Source organism: Netta rufina, assembly GCF_964035555.1.
Source record: "Netta rufina genome assembly, chromosome: 3".
In the NCBI taxonomy this organism is placed as follows: Eukaryota; Metazoa; Chordata; class Aves; order Anseriformes; family Anatidae; genus Netta; species Netta rufina.
Genome location: NC_140125.1, coordinates 86793834 through 86815816, shown reverse-complemented (window position 1 = coordinate 86815816; position 21983 = coordinate 86793834). Strand labels below are relative to the sequence as shown.

The window sequence follows — 21983 nt, the reverse complement described above, 5'->3', positions numbered from 1 at the left end:
GGGGGATTCTTCTGCCATCAGTCGGGTGCTGCCACCACCAGAGCAACACACAGACTCCATGGGTGTGTAGCTTAGACCAGGGGTAAAGGGGACCACTGCAGATCAGTGAGGCCAATCATAAGGTCCACAGACCCTTGCACAAGTCACTTCCAGTCAGTAGAAAGCTACCTGTTCCTCCTCAACACCAGAAACTCTGCTTGCAGATGTTGGAAGGAACCAAGAAATCCAACCACCTGGCCTCTGCCCCAACAAGAGTCCATCTCCGAACTCTGTGTGCTTACTTTACACTTCTAACTGCAATTGTATTTGCGTACAATTAATTCTAAAACTGTAAAGCACAGCAAGAAAAAAGGAGAGCCTGTAGAGACAGAAAGCAGCCAGGGAAATTTCGAAAGTATACCTGCGGTCCTGTTCCTAGCAGATCAATTTATTATCAATTTATTCTCACCTTCCTAAAGGAGATATACTTTTTTTTTTTTTTTTTTTTTTTTTTTGCACAAGGCAGCACAGCATTTGCTTCAGGAAAAGTCTGGTAGCACAATGTGAACATTTGTGATTTTAAGAAGAAGCTGATAATACAACACAGCGTAGAAACTATACATTTATAATTGAAACAGCAGGGCACACCAGTTCAGCACGATAATTAGAATTTGCCAGATGTTAATGGGTCTGAATGCGAAGAAACAACAACAACAAAATCAACCCTCCATACACTACGTGATCCTTAATAACCACAGCAGCTACATTGTTGTTTTCTGTCTTAGGATCCTCAGCCAGGAAAGAAAAACAAACAGCCCAGGCAACGTCATCGTGAACACAGCCTGTCCGTCTGGGAGGGCAGCACTCATCCACAATTAGGACAAGAGAGTTATGACAAACAACCACCCACTCACACACACCTACACGGCTTACCTGCAGACTTCTCCTGCCTCTTGGAACAGTGTATTCTCCAAAGTCATCGTGGAAAAGTAACACAGACCATTAAACTCACTGCTTCTGGTCAGAATTTCACTTATATTCTGACCCTCTGTAAGTAAAATGACTGAGGTTAATTCTGTGGTGTTATAATCAACATGAGCAGGTTTGGGCTGTCAGCAAGCAGGTGAACGTGGATTGCTTTTCACTGCAGGACAATCAGCGAGAACGGTCCCACACACTGGGTCTGGATCTGTGACTAATTTTCTTTCTGAATGGGAGAGCAAAGAAAGTTATTGCGTGATGCAAACATCAGCCTTTCTTTTCAGCAAAGCTATTGTTTGCACGGAAATCTTGATTCAAAGCATCTTGAGATCATGAGAATCCTTCCCTGCATTTCAGTATGGTTTGAGTCAGGCTCATACGGAGCATATCAGAGAGGCATTTAAAAATCTGTCACTCTAACAAAGAATGATGACCTTCAGCTTATTTTCTGGAATGCCTCTGCTTTATACTTCATTGACTACATTTTCAGTTTACGTACATGTGCCAAAAAATGAGTTACATGAGCAGCAACGTCGCCACCAACCCCCCCCCACCTCCAGTCACAAAACCATCATATACGAAGTTAGAACTTTGTGTAAAAGATGATCGAAAGGCACAAGCTTTACTTAACTCTTTTAATAAAACCATTTTGTTAAACAAAACAAGACGTAGCAATGATTGGAGTTTTACATAGAAAATTACAAAAAATGGCATTATATAATAAATATAACCTGAATATATGAGGAGTGTTGGGTAAGTTTGGTAGGAACGTCTAGAGAAAACCTACGCAGAAAAGAGAGCAGCTTCTCCTGAGTTAGTTGTGTCTCTGTTGAGGTTGTTCTGGGATAACGTGGTTGTGGGGTAGTGTTTCCCATCTGCCTGTGGCGTTGTGCTAGCCAAGTCCCTTCTATCCATTTCATGACACTGATCTTACGTATGCATTTTCCTGACACAGCTAAGAGGCTCTTTGGTGGTCTGAGAAAGAAAATAACTGAAGCTTAAAAAGAAGTATTCAAAACTAAAAGCAGTGTGCTGTGAGCAGCCTACAGGTGATAACATCTTTCCCACCCTGGCTAGCCAGAGATGCACATCCAGTAGCTTTCCCCAGTGCCAGTGCTGCCACGTAAAATCTTGCTGCCTTCTCAGCCAACTCATTCTGCAATAAATAACAATGCTCCAATGTCAGGAGTATCATTTACTGATCTATAACGGCATGTCAAGTAATTCCCAAAAATCAAAAGAGAGCGATGGTGTGCTGGGTTTACGTGGCAAGGTTTTGGTAGCAGGGGGCCATAGGGGTGGCTTCTGTGAGGATCCAGAAGCTGCCCCATGTTAGGTAAGGGCCCTGCTCCTGGCCAGAGCCGGGCCAATGTGACGTTGTTTGTGCCTCTGTGAGAGCAGATTTAAAACAAGGGGAAAAAACTGCTTCAAAAAAAGCAGCTGGGAGGGAGAGGGGAGTGAGAAAAAGCCTTGCAGGCACCAAGGTCAGTGAAGAAGGAGGGGAGGTGGCTTGGATTTCAGCACAGTGAGCCCTGGCAGATTGACTACATCAGACCACTCTCACTCACCCTTTAATAGTCCTACAGGGCCAGTGTGGAAGCCAAATGGCGAGTGGAGGCTAACGGTGGACTATCAGGGCCTGAATGAAGTGCTGCAGTGCCAGACGTGCCAGAACTTCAGTACAAACTAGAGCCAAAGCCTCTGGTGGTACGCCACAGTCGATATTGCTAATGCTTTTTTCTCCATCCCTCTGGCAGCAGCACGCAGGCCACAGCTGGAGGGGGCATCCAGTACCCTTGGGATCGGCTGCCCCAGGGGTGGAAACTCAGCCCTACTGTTTGCCAGGGGCTGATCCAGGTGGCGCCGCTTCCCCGGGCATGGCCGAGCATCGCTCACTGACTGCCTTTCTCTCTCTGTGCTTCTCTGTGGCCTTTCTTTTACTTTTTTTTTTTGTTTGTTTGTTTTCCTTTTTCTGTTTCCTTTCCCTTTTCTCCTTAATTAAATCATCCTTATCTCAAACCTTGAGCTCTTCGTGTCATATTTTCTCCCCCTTCCTCTTTGAGGAGGGGGAGTGAGGGAGTGTCTGAGGTGGGACTCGGCTGCCCACCCAAGTAAAACCACCACAGCCCTTTTTGGCACCCAATGTGGGGCAGAAACCCATGACCCTGAAATTAAGTCTCATGCTCTACCAACTGAGCTAGCCACACAGCTACTGGGTGGCTGGAAACATCTCCAGTACACCATGCCACTGCCCAAAACACTATTTTGGGCCTGGAAGGGCAAGTGCTGTGGCGACATGGTACGCCAGACAGAATTGAGTCTGAGAAGGGGAGTCACTTCTGAAACAATTTGGTCACCTCCTGGGCTGAGAGGCATGGCATTGGGTGGGTGTACCACATCCCTTGTCACCCACAAGCTGCTGGGAAGGTTGAGAGGTACAATGGGCTGTTAAAGACTGCGGTATGAGCAATGGGTGCTGGGACATGGAAACAATGGGACATAAATGTACCAGAAGCCACTTGGCTAGTTAACACCAGAAGGTCTGACAGCCTCAGAGAGGAAGGGGGAGAAAATATGACACCAAAGAGCTCAAGGTTTGAGATAAGGATGATTTAATTAAAGGGAAAAGGGAGCTCAAAACCTCGAGCTCTTTGTGTCATATTTTGGGAGTGAGAGAGTGGCTGAGGTGGAACACGGCTGCCCACCCGAGTAAAACCACCACAGTCCTTTATGGCACCCAATGTGGGGCTCAAACCCATGATCCTGAGATTAAGAGTCTCATGCTCTACCGACAGAGCTAGCTGGGCAACTACTGGGTGGCTGGAAACATCCAGGTGTACCCTGGTCCTTGGGCGAAGACAATCCCACGAGTGGGTTTGCCCTTTCCCATGGCAGGAGCAACCCACGCCGCCTTCCCCATCCACTTCCCTGCATGTGCTATGGGGACTTGAGCTCCCCTCACAGTGCGTAGGGGTTTTGGTTCAGCAGCACCAGGACGGCTGTCAGCCTTTGCCAGTCCTTCCTTTCCCACAGCATCCCTACCAGCACGAGGCTGAGGAGCCTCTGGGACCCTGCGCCACAGCTGCACAAGGCTGGTGGTGCCCCGGGGTATAGGGCTCATAGGCCTGGAGCCCAAGAAGGGGCAAGAGCATCTTCTCTGGCTGAAGCAGCCAGCCAGCAGCTAACTCAGCTATCAGAGGTCCCTCAGGACAACTTCACTGCCTTCCTGCCACAACAGTCACTGCTGCGTTTGGATCTTACTTTTGACAAGAAGTTTCCTGCCTATAGGTGAGGCTGTACTACCAGAGTGCATCTTTCTTCTATACAAGTACCCTTTATAAGTAAATGATTCCTTCATAAGGCTTTACAATACATCTGAAATGTGTTAATTCTGTATCTAATAAATATCACATGAAAATAGTTTTTCAGTATTTACATATGAAAAATATAAAATAGGATCATTGTAAGATTACTTCTTCAACGTCATCTTCTAAAGAACCAAGGGTTTTAACTCCTGGCTTGAGTACAGTCTGTTGCAGACGGTGTCTGTTTAGGTTTCTTCCTTCACTGAAAAGATCAGTGTCTTCTTTCACTTTGACTTTACTGTTTTTATCGACAAGAAGAGTATTACTAGACTCCCAGTCTACGTCAAAAGGTGTCATGTCCTTACTTTTAGAATGGAGGGCGGTACTGGCACTGCTTCCAAAGAGTTGTTCCATTAAATTGGACTTCTTTTCTCTCTTACTATTAAAATCTGCGTTTTCCTTGATATTTTCGCCTAAGTAGTCACTTTTCTGATTTAGCCAGCTTGGTCTCCCTGATCCTTTTCCAAAGGAAGGTACATAACTGCCAAATGTTAACTCTTCTACAGTCCTTACATTTTTCTGCTTCTGCCCTTGTGCTTTTGTGGCATCATCCTGGCTGTCACCTCGGGCAAAGCCATTACTAACCTTCCCTGGAATTTCAACGTATTGATCATTTTTCTCTTTTATGTCCAGGGAATCGGATCTTCTTGTATTTACGAGTGGTGTTTGAGAAGCAAGTCTCATGTTCGTTACATTTTGGGTTTCTCTATCAATTTCATTCATTCTAGCAAGCAGAAACTCTTTTTTTCGTTGCTCTTCCAGCATTTCAGTACTTTCTCTCTCTATTTCAGGTTTGTGTGTTTCTGTCTCCATCTTCATTTTATCTTCTTTATCCAATAAAAAGCTGCTTTCTTTTTTCATTTTACCATATTCTTCCCACTCTGCAGGAAATGTTTAAACATTATTTAGAATGATTTAGTCTTACAGTGCCTTTATAAGAATATTTTGAAAATTATCTGAGTAAAAGCCATTGAGTTTTTAATATGCTCTTCTATGCATACTGTGGTTTTGCTACTGTAAAAATAAATTCTTCAAAAGTTACAATTAAATTTATACTAGGTTCTCTGCTAAGATATAAAGGCATGCTGTCATTTTTATAAAGGGATTAGGATGTTATTCATGTTTTAGAACTTCAGAGGAATTTCATTTCTGCCAATTGCCTTATTTCCTGTGTTTGAATGAAAATGAATATAGCATCACCGATTTTAATAGTTCTGACTTGCACAGTACTTTATTTTTCTTTTTCAGCATCACTGACACTGGGACATATGCTTTTTTTTTTTTTTTTCCATAAAGGAAACTATTGCTGTGAAGCTATCAGGCAACATAGTCATAGCAAGTCATTATTTGCTTCAAGTTGTGAATGATTTAAAACATACTACATCTGCTGCATATAGACAGCTTCGCTCAAGTGCCTTGTGTGTCACCACATGAACTCAGTGACAGTGCCTGTGCTAATACCAAATGTCAATTGGCATAGCTATGACAGGATGTGAAAAGTGCAAAACAATAATTAGCTACTAACAAGTGCAAATAAAAGACAAAGGAGGCTTCCAGTATTTCTGTCTTCAAAATATTTTTCTGTCGAGACACCATAGACACGTTAGGTCAAAAGTTGAATGCCTACTTGCCTCATTCAACACATTGGCATTTCCCTTTGAAATTGGCATTTCCCATTCAAACTGCTGATTTTTGTTTTCACAAAGTTCCATGTTATCTACTGTACTTTAGATCAAACTTACTGAAATAACTGCAACGAATCCATTTATGTATCTTTTTTTTTAGTAGCATATCATTATACCAAGGACAGTAGCTACCTTTCTGTACATAAGATGGGGAAACTATCAGCTCATACATTAAGATGGGAAGCATGGTCAGAATATCTTACAGACATAACAGAGCAAATTCTTGGCTTGTATAAATCATGCATTAATGTTAGTGGATGCAGGGGATTTTACACAGAATTTACTTCTGAAAGCAGCTATAACTTTTTAGAATTCTTCCTTGTAACTGCTTCCATTATTTAACTATAATCACTGAAAAATATTTTAACATGGCAGGACACAGTCCATCTAAAATACCTCAAAATATGAAGAGGCTTAGGAGTGTAAGTCACTAGCATGCTTTGAAAACCAAATGAACAAAAAAGCAGTATTAAAATGTAACAACAGAAATTAGCATTTCTCAAATAGCCACACCAAATGATTCAGATAACCACAAGTGAAAAGAGAAACTACAACTTCAAGTGATACAAGTAAAGCAGATCTGTACTGAAAAAAAAACAGGTCAAATTAAGGAAAGCAGATTTGTACTACAATAGTAAAAATCTACTGCCTACCTTAACGGCATTTGGCAAGTCAGCAGGTAAATGCTGATTTATCTCTATGTCATCCTAAGCCGAATCTCTCAGATTTTAATATTTCTTAGGGGACAGCATTTTTACTGCTACATACTTAATCACATCTGCATACAGGATACAAATTACTCTATATTCCTTATTTTTTTCTGATTCTCTTTGCATAATATAACTGAAAATAATTTTCCACGGTAGTGATCTCTGCAAAATCATTTCACTCTTCTCTCTCTCTCTCTCTCACACACACACACAAAAAGAAAAAACTAGCAGCCTCACTTGATTAGTATTCTACATTGCATTTTCCAGCTTTCAGCTGCCCATTTTCTTACCGTCATGCAGTTTCTGAAATCTCTCCTCTAAAGACTGTATTTCCTGAGCACGTTTCAGTTTCTCTTCCCTTTCCCTGTCTTGGTCTTGTCTTAGGAGGTCTCCTTGTTCTTTCCATTCAATGTCTTGAGGCTCTTTTTCCTGAAATAAATTGATACAAAACAAACTAATAGGGTAAAATAATCAAATAAATGAACAACAAGAAAAATATGATATGAACTTCTATTTCAATATGAAATTATATTCTCACTGCTAAACACAAAAATGAGCAAGTCATCTAAGCCTAACCAATTCTGACAACCCAGGGATTTTGGTCCTAAAATCTCATCATCTTTAACATAGTTTTATGTATCTGAAACAAAATGAACAGATAATCAATTCTATTCCGTATTACATGTCAGGAAGACTGCAGCTCCAATGTCATAAACCAAAATTGTCCCTGTGTTAAGGGTGGCTCTCTTTAGAAGTCAGTAATTGCCTTTTCCGGGACATTAATAGAAGCCAGACCCCATCCCCTTTTTGTTTTAACAAGCAAGCAATTAGTTTCCACAATCTGATCTTTTTACTGAAGTGAGTGGGTTGCAGATTCAGTCAGTTTCACAGTGGGAATTAATGTCACGGAGTATCAAGTAAACAGAGAATGAGAAAGGCTCATTCCTGGGTGAAAAATCAGCTAGTAAGTAAATATACATTTAAAGGGAAAGAAGCTGCAGAAAATATATTTACGTCAGCATAAAAATCACTAACAGAAAATCAGTGGCAATGAAGTAAAGTGAAAGCCAGCCTAATCCAATATGTGTATACTAACTTTGTAGCTTGTTCTTATTTCCCTAAAAAGTATATTTTACTGCATACAGAAGTTTCTTTTGCTCTACAATAATTGAAACAGTTACTACTTAATGAACAAAGAAAATAGAACTTGCTGCCCGAACAATTTCAAGTATTTTCCCTTCATATACACGACTATTATTATGATTTTTAAAAATAAATTTTACAAAGAGGTGACAAACAAATATGTAAAATGCTTGACTTAGAAAACTGATGAAGGCACAGAATACCCAAATTTAATTTACATTCCACCAGCTCCACTTACACCAAGTGTGCCGTTACATAACTTACACACCGAAGTGCTGGAAGAATGCATACATTAAACTAAATCCATATTTACAAAAAGGATTCTGGAAGAGACAACATACGAACCAAGCTGTCAGCCATGAAAAAACTTCAGTCCTATCAGGAAGCCAGTCAAGACAACCATCAGAGCATAATTCCTTACAAGTAGCCCTAGATTTACATAAGGAAAATTATAAAATTTGTACTAAAATCAGTCTAATTCTACCTTACAAATCTCTTTGACTTTAGTCTGAGGTCACAGAAGTATCAGAAATGCTTCTGATGGTGCTATTTTATAATTAAAAAAGGAAACAGAAAAAAGTAACATAAAAAAAACGCAACCACGCTCACAAAGCTGGAGAAACGACAGAAGAAATGCCATCACTCTGACAATAAGAGGAAGCATTAGATTTGTGGATTGTGAAATAAATTTGGAAAGTAAAAGAAACCATAACTAAGATCAAAACAAAAAGAGACGAAGGCTGCCAGTGCTGTTACAACAGATTGCTCAAATTAGCATTAGAAATCAATTAAAAAAAAAAAAAAAAAAAAAAAAAAACAAGTCCTAAAAATTTCAAAGAAGTGGTAGAAAAAAAGAAACAGATTGAACTAATGGTTATTGGTAAGACATTGAACATGGTGAACTGTCACAAAAATGGCACATGGCATTTCTGGGAAGGCAACACTTCTCTTAAAGATCTGAGTGTTTTCTAAATTATATTTTCTGTATATTTAAATATACATTTTTTCTAACATACAAGCTATGCATTAAATATTCAGTCTGATAGATGACTTATTTGGAGGAAGTCTTGAGTTTTTTTTTATGGAACTCACTATTCTGGGAAGAATCCCTTCTTTCTTATTTGTTGTGTCACCACAAACAAGTTCTGATTCTGGAGGAAATTCTACCGGTGAGAAGTATCCACTCGTCTGTACTCCTTTTGTGAGCTGTGCTCCTTTTTTAGTATTTTGATTGTTGGCTGTAGAAAATACAAACGAATCAAGTCACATTTTCCCTTGAATCTACCAGACTATGCATCTATCCCTCATTTCTCAGTATCTGCAACTGTGGAAGTGGAAAGTGTTGGGAAGTTTCACGTAACTGTTTTTCAGTATCTGTAAATGCTAACTTAAAAAATTGCATGTAAAAACTGACATTGAAACCAAACCACAAACAGGAAAAAAAACTATTTATAAAATCATTACAGTATAGTGAATATATATACATTAATTGTCCATACAATATCCTAATCATCATCTTGTCTCAGAAGGTACATTTAGAGAACCAAACTCATTAAGTTAATTTTAAGCTGTATCTTTAAAACACAACCTTATATCTGTTAAATGACATTATCAAAGCCTAAACCTAAAATGGAGTGATAGTACAATACCTATCCTAAAATGAGCAGCAGATAAACTGAAATGCTCACAATAAATATTTAAAACAGCCCCAGAAATTCCTGCTTCTTCTGACAAGTAGATTCTACCGATCCATTGAAGACTGTCTGAGTACACATGCAGACATACATATATAAACACATATTTATGCTGGTAACATAAGGCTTCAGGCTGCCTTGTCACACCAGAAGAAATGACTACATTGATGCATTTAGAAGATTATGTTCTGTGACATATGCACTCTGATGAAAAACGTACTGCAGCTGATCTGACAGAAAATAAATATGAATTGATGAAAAAATAAATAAAAAACATCCACAAAATATAGCAGTGGGGTTTTATTTTTTTAAAGCCTCTGTAATTTATTTTCATGTAGACATTATCTATGATCTACTAGAAAATTTACTAAACCATCTGCCTCTCCTCCTTCACCCCAGAACTTCTGATATGAAATTAATTAAAAACACTTTGATGAAGTTCTAGGTTCTAGTTCTGCTGCAGTTACAAACAGCATCACACTGTGCTCTTCTTTGTAGTGACTGCTGTGTTGAAAGCAGTGCAAAAATGTAAGCCTTCCTGGACAAGTGGCAGTGGGGTCAAACACTGAATGGCATGCATGAGATAACTTAGCAGAGTCTAACTTAAAAGTGACATTACTAATCTTTTTGCCTTTGTTGTTTTATGTGTTACCTTTCTTTCTTTGTATAATATCCATGTCCTTTCTTGGTGATAGCTTCAACATACGATTAGCATATATATTTTTCGCTTCAAGTTCTCTTTCTTTTTCCTGTGAGTCAAAGAGGTGTAGCAGAATGAGTTACTAAAGTTTCATTCACTACTCATTACCAAAGCCGTAAATTAAATTGAAAATATTTGTTGTAATTATAAAGTAAGGGCATCACTAGTTCTTGTTCAATATTTCGAGGAGCACAATCAAATTCTTAACTTTTCTTATGCTGTAAAAATATTCAGATAGAGCTCCTCCCCTCCCCCAAATCATTAGCAAAATAGTCTGAAAAAATGTTGCAACCCTGCAGCAAAAACACAACTAAATGCCTGTACTTCCATAACCGTGAATAAGACTTGTGATGTATTTATGGATCGCACAAATAAACTTTTAGTATCATGAAGTGTTAAACGTTTCAGTGATAGCAGTATTACTTGTCACAGGGTACACATGTGTGTGTCACAAGTACATCCAATTAATCTGTACACAAACCTGCTGTAATGCGCGTACATTACTAAAATAAATTGCTGCATATGCCCGCAGATCTGATTTTAAAAATCAAGTCTTCAATACCCAGTTTTCCAATTGATCTTGTGGTTTAATGGCAATTCTTGGCTACATGCTTGATCTTGCTTTTCTTAACTAGCATTGACAATAATTAACATGGAGGCATTCCTGCTCTTAAACAGGCTGCGGGGTCAGAGCACAGAACTTTCTCATTTGAAGCAGGAAAAGAACTCACATGTGATATAATCAAGTACATGTCTGAAAGTGCAATCACTGGTAAACTATTCAAACTCGATTACAGATACTTCCAAAGATAAAATGCCACAATTTGGATCCCAGCTTGCATTGCTTCACACTTTACCTTCAGCTTCTGACTAAGTTGTTGAAGCTCTTCTTGGAGAATTCTGTTTTCTTCTTGAGCTTCATGCACCTTTTTTTTCTTTGACTGTAACTCTCGTTGAAAACTGTTACCACTTAATTCAAGATTTTTTTCCAGATCCTTCAATAAAAACAAATTATTATTATTATTATTATTATTATTATTATTATTATTATTATTATTATTATTATTATTTTATCAGCAGGGATACTTTTTGTTTTCTTCTCTTTTTTTTATTTTTTTATATTCTTTTTTTTATGTTCAAGGTACTTAAAAAAAATTACAGAAAACCAGCATCTTGGATTCGGATATCAGCTCCACCACTACTGTAACAGTAAACACGCATAAACCCTAACCCTAATTTTCAGGGGGCAGACAGAGCACCTGCAGAGCTGCTGCAACTCATCTTTCTGGAATAGACAGGGACAATTTGAGGACATCATGGGACATGATGCTAGTCAATTCCCCAAGGCTCTTGCACAGGCAAAGAGTGCACCTCTGAAACTCTAAGACAATCTTGACCTGATGGTTTCAAAACAGGACACCTCCCTAAAAGTACAGGATTAGAAGGAAGATGACAAGAAATAATTTTAACCTTCTTCTCCAAGAAATAGATTTGTGACTGTTGTTCCATTTAGATACTCTCACCTGTTTTGAGCCTGCGATGATGAGAGAAGGAAAAAAATAGATGAAAAAAATCATACTTCTAGAGCATGATTCATTTTAACATTATTCACTACCACAAATGCTGAAATACCCGATCGTGAAACTACAGGTGCCAGATGGTGACGCTACAGGGTGAGGTGATCTGAGTAGCAGCATTTTCTATCCTGATATTTTTGGGTTTATTTCATGGGAGCTTAGTTTCCATTAAAATCCTTAGGATTTACAGTATCTATTATCTCTGTGATGTAATTTAGCTTTAGGTACTAATATAGTCACTAAACTTTAAAATCATTTTAATGACCAATATAATGTTAAAAAAAGCATTGCATACAACTTCCAGCAGTTTAAAGCTGCAAACACAATTACTTTTAAATGAGATGAGTTTTTAAGACATGTTGGTAAATATTTTTGCTGAATAATATTAAAGTAAATTGCACAAGGTTCTTAAAATGGATACCTACGAAGTGTACTAAAGCTCATTTTGGTATGAAAAAGATTGCTGTACTTTTCCCCAGCTCAGCTCTCAGATGTGCAGAATAGGGGACAGGATTTTTTTTTTTAAAGGAAGAATTTTAGTACACGATTCCCTGAATACCCAGTAAATTTTTACTAAATGCTTCACCTTCAGGAGGATAAATTAGACTTCATACAGTTACAGTATAGCTGCATGCATTTCTGAAACGTTATTACTAGTTATAAAAGCACTTTAAAGCACAAGCTCGCTGTGTATACACTGACAAGTAACACTTAATTTGTAAATAGCAATTTCAATGCTTGACTACTGAGTATATAACTATATAATTACCTTGGAAATAATTTACTTGATGCTATTTACATGTAAAAAAGAATAATTTTTCCATTTGCTCTAGCACAGTGGAAAAAATAAAAACAACATGAAGCTCTTTCTGGTAAGAAATACCTGAACCAAAATTTCTTGCAAAAGAAAAGGTCATCTCACCTTAATTCTTTTTTCACTGTCCTCTAGTCTGCTCTCTGCATAGGCGAGTTTCTTTGCCAGGTCATCTCTTTCGGCAAGGTGCTTATCTGCAGACAGCTTTTTCAGTTTCTGCAAGACAGTTTTTGTTCTGTACAGTTCGTCTTCCGAATCCTTCAGCCTTCTCTCAGTGGCACGTTCTCTCTCTTGAGATTTTCGTAGGCGCTCCCTCAGTATTCTAATCTCATTGTTGTGTCGGGCAAGGAGCTGAGAGATTTCGTTTTCTGTATCCTCAAACTTATTCAAGGCTTTCTCCTGCCTGTGCTGAAGCCTCTTCAGCGCCCTGTTTTCCTTCTGCAGCTCATCTAGTTTGATGTGGAGTTCAGTCAGTTCATTTCGGAGCTCATTGATTTTCAGCAGCCTAGCAGAAAGAACTCTTTTTGTAACGAGATCTATATCCTTCGCAGGAGAATCCCGAGTGAGGCTCTGAGAACGGAAACCCCACCGTGTCCCTCTTTTGCTCGGTGCATATTTGGAACCCAATTTCTTTGCGGCTAAGAGAGGAAAAATGAAAAGCATGTTTACCATAAGACAATGCAATTTGTCGATTCAGACATCCTTTCTGGAATAAAGCTCTGCCTGAAACAATTTTACAATACTTAGCAGGGATTGCAGCTTTCAAACCAGAAAATAGAAAGCATATATGTGAGAGGCTTATGCTTCTTTTCATAGATAAAAAATGGAGATTTCCGTTTGTGATCTGCAAGAGGTAATATTTTCAGCCATCAGTATAGAAGCATTGTAATCATCTGCAAATTGTATCAGAAATAACAGACGTTTCATTAATATTTGATTAGAAATACCGTACTCCTATGCATACAATATTATCAAATGCTTGTACAATGGCAACAATTAGCTGAGTGTTAGCTAGTTATGTATTATGCAAGATGTCATTCTCTCAGACAAATGAAACAGTGTTTTCAAACCCAGCTGCCATGCTTACAGACAAAACAGCAATCTTAAAGGCTCAGTGCAAAAAGCCTCCAAAGAAAAATTATAAATCCATGAAAATTCAGTTGTCCCTTGAATAATTTATTTCTGTATCACGAGTTATTTTCCACAGAGTATCCTTATTTGATTACCAGTGCGCATCACTCCCACATTTCTATTTGATACTAGTTTATTATCATCCCCACAGATGAAAGCTAAACATTAGGTTTCTATCTTATTTGCCTCTCAAGCTACACTCAGTGAAAAAAGGACATCATACACTAAAATATATCTTAAAACATCTGAATATACAGCCAGTATATATTCATTAAGGGACACCACTGTTTGGAATAAAGAAGCTGAGCACCAGCTTAGATATCATACAGGTCTGAAAGCTTGTATTCAGCAATAATGCAGTAACCCATACACTGGGTGTGAGCAGCTGCAAATTCTGCCTTCCCTTTGGTGCTCACCATACTTCTTCTAATCCAGAGAGAATATTTGACAGCAAAAATAACAGCTTTAAAATATTATATTTTCCTGTGAATGTTTTGCACATATACTCATTCATTTTCTGTTCAATGCTCACTTTTTCCACAGTTTGGAAACTGTGGAAACACAGTTTAAAAAAATAAATTTTCCATCCATGACTGCTGTGGAGGAGATGCCACTTGTGAACACACTGATGTTCAGCAAAACACCAGCTGCACCAGGCCCAAGGATATTTTCCCTGGGCAACCTCAGGTCAGATCTTATGGCACCCTAGATCATACGATTAGCCGCATGGTTCCTACAGTATCAAGCACTTACAAAGGAAACAGCATTTGCTTGTGAAAGACAAGATGTTTTTGCTTCATCAGAAGACGTGCATAACTATTTAGAACAAGCTGCCAAAACGTGGCAGAGAGGCGTCCCAGCCCAGGACCTGTACAACCATTCTCTCCCTTTTTGTAGGGATGTTCACCTTCCCCACAGCCAACACAGCAGCTTATGTATGTGAGGGAGCTCAGTGGAGCTATCCCATCTCAAACTGGAAATATTTTATTCTCAGGGAAGGCCTATAAAAAACCCTTTCTTTTGAATTTCCACTCCATATGTACCTAACACTCACCAAACACATTTTCTCTCTCTTGCCACATTGCTGCTTGTTTTCTGGCTTGTTTTGAAAGTGCACAATTATAGCAGTGTAAAGCTTAGTCAAGTAGACTTCCCCAACAGGGAGATCTTTAGGGGATGTTGTCAGAGACATCATAACTATTGTCTCTTACAGACTGCATAGTACAGGCTTGCCTTGAGTCCTTTCATCAAAGACTGAAAGAGAACATCAGCATGATTCAACAAAAGGCTACTTCAGGAGCTGTGCTTGCTTGTTAAAAAAAATACGAGTAATTCTGAAAACCATTAAAATTGTCCTCTTGCAGGAACAGGTTAGTTTCATTCTTCACAAAACAGTCACAGTCTACTTGCCATCTGTAGGATAATTCACATGAACCTTATTTCTAGATTCTTACAATGCTTAATAAAATTTCTCACTTTTATTTCAGCTTTCAAACACAATCAACTCTTTGGAGCAGTTACAAAGGAACAACTTCTGCGATCTACCTACCTTGGTAGTGCACAAGGCTGTTTGAAGTTTGTGTTTTGTGATCTCTCTTTTCTTGGCTTGTAGACGGATAGCTTAGTGTGGGTGACTGGCCAGATGAGTGAGAGACATTATCTTCATCCGAATAATAGGAGTCACTATTTCTATCCCCATCTGATTTTCTGTCTTGTTCAGAATCTGGGCTTCTTACTCTTTCTCCCATTTTTTTTTTTTTTTTTTTTCAAATTAGCTGCTCTCCAGATTTTTCTCAAAGACTGTTCATTTTGACACAAAAGACCTTTTGGTAGTCACAATGGCAGCAGCTGGATTATTTCTTTGTATTTATCATCTTCATCTCCCAAGCATGAGATCTTTGTAGCTCAGTCCAGCAAGCAGTAGTTACCATTCAGAATGCATTTTTCTGTAACAACTGAGAGAGAGAAAAAAAAAGTGAGAGTGATTTTGCCCTTAAGAAAGGTAGAAGAACTGTAAAATTATTCAGAATTCCTATAACTTTACGCCACATGCTTTGCTACATTAGCTTTATTACTTATATTGAATGGGACAGGCATCACTCTAGGAACGGAGCAAGTACTGTACTCAGTAGTTGGAGGCACTTCATCACCAGAAGAGGAATGAGAAGAGTACCACAGCTAAATCTTGAACAAGGAATTACTGCCAGGTTAGAGAGAACAATTTGGAAAACAAGACAAAAGACATGTAAAAGTCTGAAGCTATTTAGGAAACTAATTTAAACAGACTGAAAAACTTTTTACCCAATAAATTAACGACTTATTTCTGACTAGAACTGAGACGGTATTTGTAGAATTTAACTAAATTTTCCATATCTCAATTTCTGACAGTCCAATGATGCTAAATAATGTGCTTGAAAAATCAGTTGTCCCATTTGCCTGGAGCATGTTCCAGCCCTAACCACTACTGGGCCCTTCCCTTTGCCTTGGGAAGTACTCTTGTATCCTACAACATCTAGAGCTTTGTGCCCTCAAGAGCTGGAAGGAGCACGTATTTGTGTCATGTGCATGATACGAAAATGCAAACAAAGCCTTTAAAAAAATAACTATTTTTAAGTTTGTAAGTATCTGATGAAGGAGACCATGCTGCTGGTATATGGTAAATGTTACTGCAGCAAGTATAAAAGAGAATTTTTTTCTCTGCTCCCGCAGATGGTCTTTTGATGTACACTGAAAAGTCCTCCAAACTCAAGGTAAAAATCACTTTATTTTCTAATTTCTGAGACACTTGGTGAGAACATCATGGAGCAAATATATCCAAAAATTTTCTTACCCTTCTCAGTCAAAAGAATTTTCTCATCAATGTATAAAGTATTAACTATGTGCAGCCTCCTGTGTCTTATGTCTCTCACCACAGTTTTCAAGTTTATTTCTCCACCATCTCCCAACTTCAAGACATGAAGCCTCTAATGGGTGAATAAAAAGGACTCGCACCAGAGCCTATCACTTCTGCCTGTTGAATGACATGAACTCCTAACCCATTTCTAAATGGTTAAGTAAACTACATACACAAAAATAAAATTAAAATAAAATAAAATAAAATAAAATAAAATAAAATAAAATAAAATAAAATAAAATAAAATAAAATAAAATAAAATAAAATAAAATAAAATAAAATAAAATAAAATAAAATAAAATAGCTGCTTTCAACCAAAACTCTTCTACACTGCAGGGCATATGACATACCTGTAAACAAGAGGTCAGTATTTCACTATATCACTTTGCTTTCCCAATAAAATAAACTTAGCACGCTTTTTTAGCCTTCTGTTCCACTGCCCATACCTGCAGAATTGCATAGCCAAGCAGAACAGAAATGTCAGCTGCCAAGAAAGTTTTCATTACAAATTCAAGCTTTCTGGCCCAGTTCATGGTTAGCACACTCAACTCTGTCTCCAGTGACTAGGATGGATTTGCCCTCATAATCTATACAGCAGGAATTAGAGGAATAAATATCCCCATAGATTTCTGAACAGAGAAGCTCCTGGGAAACAGTTACCAAATTATTTGGAAGAGTGTTTTTCTTTGCTTGGGGAGTACCTTTCCAAAATAATGTTAAGTACCTAAATATTTTCAATGAGGTCCAAATAAATTAGATACCTAAAACTTGCATCAAAGATGAGAACTGAAATTACACCACAAGGCTGAGAAAGAAGACAAGCTATGCTTGAGATCACTTGTCCTAGAGACTGCTGAACACATGCAGGAGGGGTCAGCAATTGCAAACATTCAATTGATCAGCAATAAGTATGCTTTTTTTTTCTGAATTAATGGAGCTATATTTCAAAAGTATACACCTAACCATAACTGTATCTGTCTCTAAATACAATGAAGACCCTCACATGCATTAACGAGGGCAAGACTAGGATCAAGTAAGAATATTAGAATTTATCCAGGTGCAACCATCCTCCCAAACAGCTCTACTCCTAAGTCATCAAATCATCCAGGTTGGAAAAGACCTCTAAGATCATCAAGTCCAACCACTAACCTAGTATTGACAAGTCCACCACTAAACCATGTACCTAAGCACCACATCTTCACGTTTTTTAAAGACCTCCAAGGATGGTGACTCAACGAGTTCCCTGGGCAGCCTGTTACAGTGCTGCACAACCCCTTCACTGAAGAAATCCTTCCTAACACCCAACCTGAACCTCCTCTGGTGCAACTTGAGGCCATTCCCTCTAGTCCTATCACTGGTTACCTGCGAGAAGAGGCCGACCCCCAGCTCCCCACACCTTCCTTTCAGGTAGCTGCAGAGAGCAGTGAGGTCTCCCCTGAGCTTCCTCTTCTCCAGACTAAACACCCCCAGTTCCCTCAGCAGCTCCTCACAGGACTTGTGCTCCAGGCCCCTCACCAGCTTTGTAGCCCTGCTCTGGACACGCTCCAGGGCCTCGATGTCCTTCTTGTAGTGAGGGGCCCAAAGCTGAACACAGCACTCAAGGTGCAGCCTCACCAGAGCAGAGCACAGGGGGACAATCACTTCCCTAGCCCTGCTGGCCACACTGTTCCTGACACAAGCCAGGATGCTGTTGGCCTTCTTGGCCACCTGGGCACACTGCTGGCTCACAGCCAGCTATTGACCACCCTCCCCAGACCCCTTTCCGCGGGGCAGCTCTCCAGACACTTTTCCCCTAGCCTTGCATGGGGTTGTTGTGCCCCAGGTGCAGGTCCCAGCACTTGGCCTTGTTGAACCCCATACAGCTGGCCTCATCCCATCAGTCCCACCTATCCAGATCCCTCTGCAGAGCCCTCCTACCCTCGAGCAGATCAACACTCACGCCTAACTGGTCTCACAGTCATCTGCACAGAATTTCTGTTGCCTTGCTCCTTGCTCCCAAACTGAAACACAGACGCAGTTTTGGGAACAATCTGCTCTCTACATGGTGCACAGGTAAAGCTGCGTCAGTTCTGACTCCATGAGACAGAATCACAGGGAACGCAGAAGATATAAAATAAAATATAAACAAACATATTAAAATATAAACTAATATAAAACTAATTCTGTCTTTTATCTTTCTGAAAATATAAAGATAATACTCCGGAGGGCTGTATCACAGACCTCACATTATTTCAGTCATCTGGAATGAGAAAACATCGAAAACTGTAATTGTGTTTGTAGGCTACAGCCACAAAAGCTATATATAGGCGATGCCATTGCTTGCAAGAAGCCACAAGCTGCATTTTCAGCTAACAAAATGGGCCACGGGACTTGTCAGGCTTTGTCTGGACTCATTTTGGATGCCTGGAGCTTTGCTATAGTTTATTTAGTTGCGGCAAAATTAGCTAACAGCCAGGTGGCTTGTCTAATTCGTTTTTGCTTTTTGCTTAGCTTTGTACAACCGTGTGCTCTAGCACCTATAGTTACATGTAAAACTAACAGAGAGCAACAGGTAGCTCGCTCTGGGAGTGAACTATCTGTTTCCCTTGGGAAAATGGAGCAGACAGGAGCGCAGCCATGAGAGGATTTCAGGGCCCTGAAAGCACAAATGCAGGGTGACACTGGGCCCCACGCTGTAACAGCTCACCAGCACTCAGTAACTGCTCATCAGAAGGATGCAATCTTGGGAAAAAGGCAAAAACAGTTTTACAGGTAACACACAGAACAAACACACCACATGCAGTAAAGACAGATGGAGCCGTGAGTCAATGAAGAAAGAGCAATGTGTACAGTGCATTAACAAGCATAAAAATGATCCCACATGGACCCAAGGTGAGGAAGAAGAAACAGGTAGCATCCACCATCCCAAAGCCTTCCCTGGGAGGCACGGGAAGAGGTGAGTTGCTGTAAAGACTCCCCCCTGCCAGTCAGATCCATTCAGGTCCCAGATGTGGCTGAAATTAACACCAGAAAGTGTGCTTGGTACTGGAGGCTGTCTGCATCACTCTAACTGTGCCTAACTTGAACCGTGTTTATTATCTGGACTAGTACTAAATCTTTGATTAGACCATTAAGATTTTAATTAGATTAACAACTGATTCCTGGCTCTGCATCTGTGTTCCCCTCTTTGCTGAGAGCAACGTGCTGAATAAAACAATCTGGTGGTATTCAAGCAGCCTGGTCTGTCTCCGGGCCACGGGGGCACATGTGGCATCCAGAGGAGCCCTGGGCTCCTGGGGTGGGCACACCACTGGCAGAGGCACCACATCTAAAGATGTTAACCTAAGTGGGGCTAACCTGTGTGGCAGCACTGATTTCTGTGTGGGGCAAATAACTCCAGCAGTGTGGGTGTAGCCAAGATATACCTTACTTTTGTCTGCCTGTAGGATACTGAAAGACGGAAAGAAGTCTTCGTGCACAGATTTTTTTCCAGAGAAAAAAAAAAAAAAGCATATGTGAATGAAAACGAGTGGGACTGCATTCAGGGAAAAATGTAAATGTCTACAATTCAATTATCAAGATGTCTAATTATATACATAAAAGAAGAACACTCATTTTCACTTACTAACTTAACGCTGATCAGTCATTTTATAGTCCCACAAGCACTCACTGAAAAGGCAATAATCCTTAGGAAGAGTGCTTTTCATAACAGTATTTAAAATAGACAAATTGTATTTTGTGAAGTAAAATGTGAAAACCGGAGGATGAGAATTATCCACTTCTGTGCTGGATATTACCCACTTTTGAGAATATTTTGCTAAGCACCGTTTTGACAGGTAGCAAACTGCAATTTCTGATGCTTTCTGGAAGTATTTTGAGAAATCAAGGGGCTGAAAACAAATGGGGAAAGGTGAACCCATACAAGTTCTTTTGAGGAACCTCTAAAATTAATTTCCTGAATCTCCAAATGGTTTTTGGGTTTGTAAACTGGTAAGATTATCACACTTTTTCTACAAAACGGGAAACCGTGGTCAGTTGGGTCTTGCAAGATTCGGTTTTCCACCGCTTTACGATGTAAGATGTAATTTGATTAAGATAAAAACTCGCAGTTTGCCTTTAGAGCAAACGAGTCACTGGGACATCTGAGTTTTACTCCAGTCTAATTCCGAAATGTTTTGCTTTCCTTGGCTCCTCAGCCGTCACCGAGCAGCCTGGGTCGGTTAGGAAAGGAGTTTAACTGAGGAAAACCTGAGGAAAACCCACCGAGGTACCTCTGGCCCTGGTACATTTAATAATTCGGGGGGGAATATGGGTTAGTTGTCAGCCTGTTACACAAAAACAAAACCAAAAACAAATAAAAAATGATTAAATTAATGAATTATCAGATAAACAGCAGCCACACAGCGCGGGACAGCCCCTCCCCGGCACCCCCCGCAGCTCCGCAGACGCCTCTGGGAGCCCAACGCACCACGGCCGGATCATGGCGGCCCCGCTCCCCGGGGGCAACCGCGCACCCGGCCCCGGACACCCTGTCCCTTGTCCCCGGCCCCTGTCCCTTGTCCCCTGTCCCCGGCCCCATGCCCAGGCCCCGGCCCCGGCCCCGCCGGTACCTGCGGACGCGGCGCCGTTGCCACGCTACGCTTAAAGGGGCCGCTCGGGGGCTCTTGACAGCCGCTGCCCCAGCAACCGGCAGCGGGAGGAGGCGGGCTCTCCCTCTCAGCCATTGGCTGTCCGCGCTGACAGTTTAGAGATTCCTGGAGATCGATTGGTGGAGGGGTAAAGTTGAGGGCGCTGATTGGCCTAGGCGCGGCACGGGGGGCGGGACGGAAGGGCGCCGTTGAAGGCGGTGGGCGTAGGAGGCGCCGCCATTTTGGCTGCGGGGCGCAGCGCCTGTGAGGGACGGGGCGAGGGGAGCGCGGCCGGAGATGGCGGCCGGAGGGTGGCGGCGCCGCTGCTCTGGCTCCTCAGTGCCCTGCCCTGCCATGCCCTGCCCGGCATCGCCCCGGGTTTGAAGGGGCAGCTCGTCAGGGAAGAGGGAAGATGGAAATAAAGCGGTTTTTTTATTCACGTTATTTGTTTTTATTTCACGTCAGCGTTGGAGTGGGGCGGTGGGTTGGTGGGCGTCTGGCGGGCGTTATGTCGGGTGAGGTGAGCCCCGGAGCTCACGGCGAGGTGTTAACAGGGGCAGGAGGGTGAAAGTGCCCTGTAAGACCAGCAAGGAGGTTTGAACGCCAGGGCAGACCTAATTCACTGACCCTATTGCATTTTACTGCACAGAAAAGTAAAACTTCCAACCATCAACTGTTGTACTACTTTTTTTTCTTTTTCCTTT

The 21983-nt window shown here is 40.6% G+C and overlaps 1 protein-coding gene across 2 annotated transcripts; it reads right to left on the bottom strand.

The window, feature by feature from the left end:
- Nucleotides 1–1061: 1061 nt before the first annotated feature.
- Nucleotides 1062–21348, bottom strand: LCA5 (lebercilin LCA5). Of its 2 annotated transcripts, XM_084284029.1 has the most exons (9): nucleotides 21262–21348; nucleotides 15329–15734; nucleotides 12757–13286; nucleotides 11115–11252; nucleotides 10210–10306; nucleotides 8956–9101; nucleotides 7011–7149; nucleotides 4434–5206; nucleotides 1062–1186 (listed from the first exon to the last, which is right to left on the bottom strand). In XM_084284029.1, exons 2-9 carry the CDS (start codon nucleotides 15525–15527, stop codon nucleotides 1175–1177), a joined length of 2034 nt encoding a protein of 677 aa, XP_084140155.1. In that variant the 5' UTR covers nucleotides 15528–15734; nucleotides 21262–21348; the 3' UTR covers nucleotides 1062–1174. The 2 variants fall into 2 exon arrangements, with proteins under 2 accessions (XP_084140155.1, XP_084140154.1); XM_084284028.1 differs by lacking the exon at nucleotides 1062–1186 and having other exon boundaries at nucleotides 3158–5206.
- Nucleotides 21349–21983: the final 635 nt, after the last annotated feature.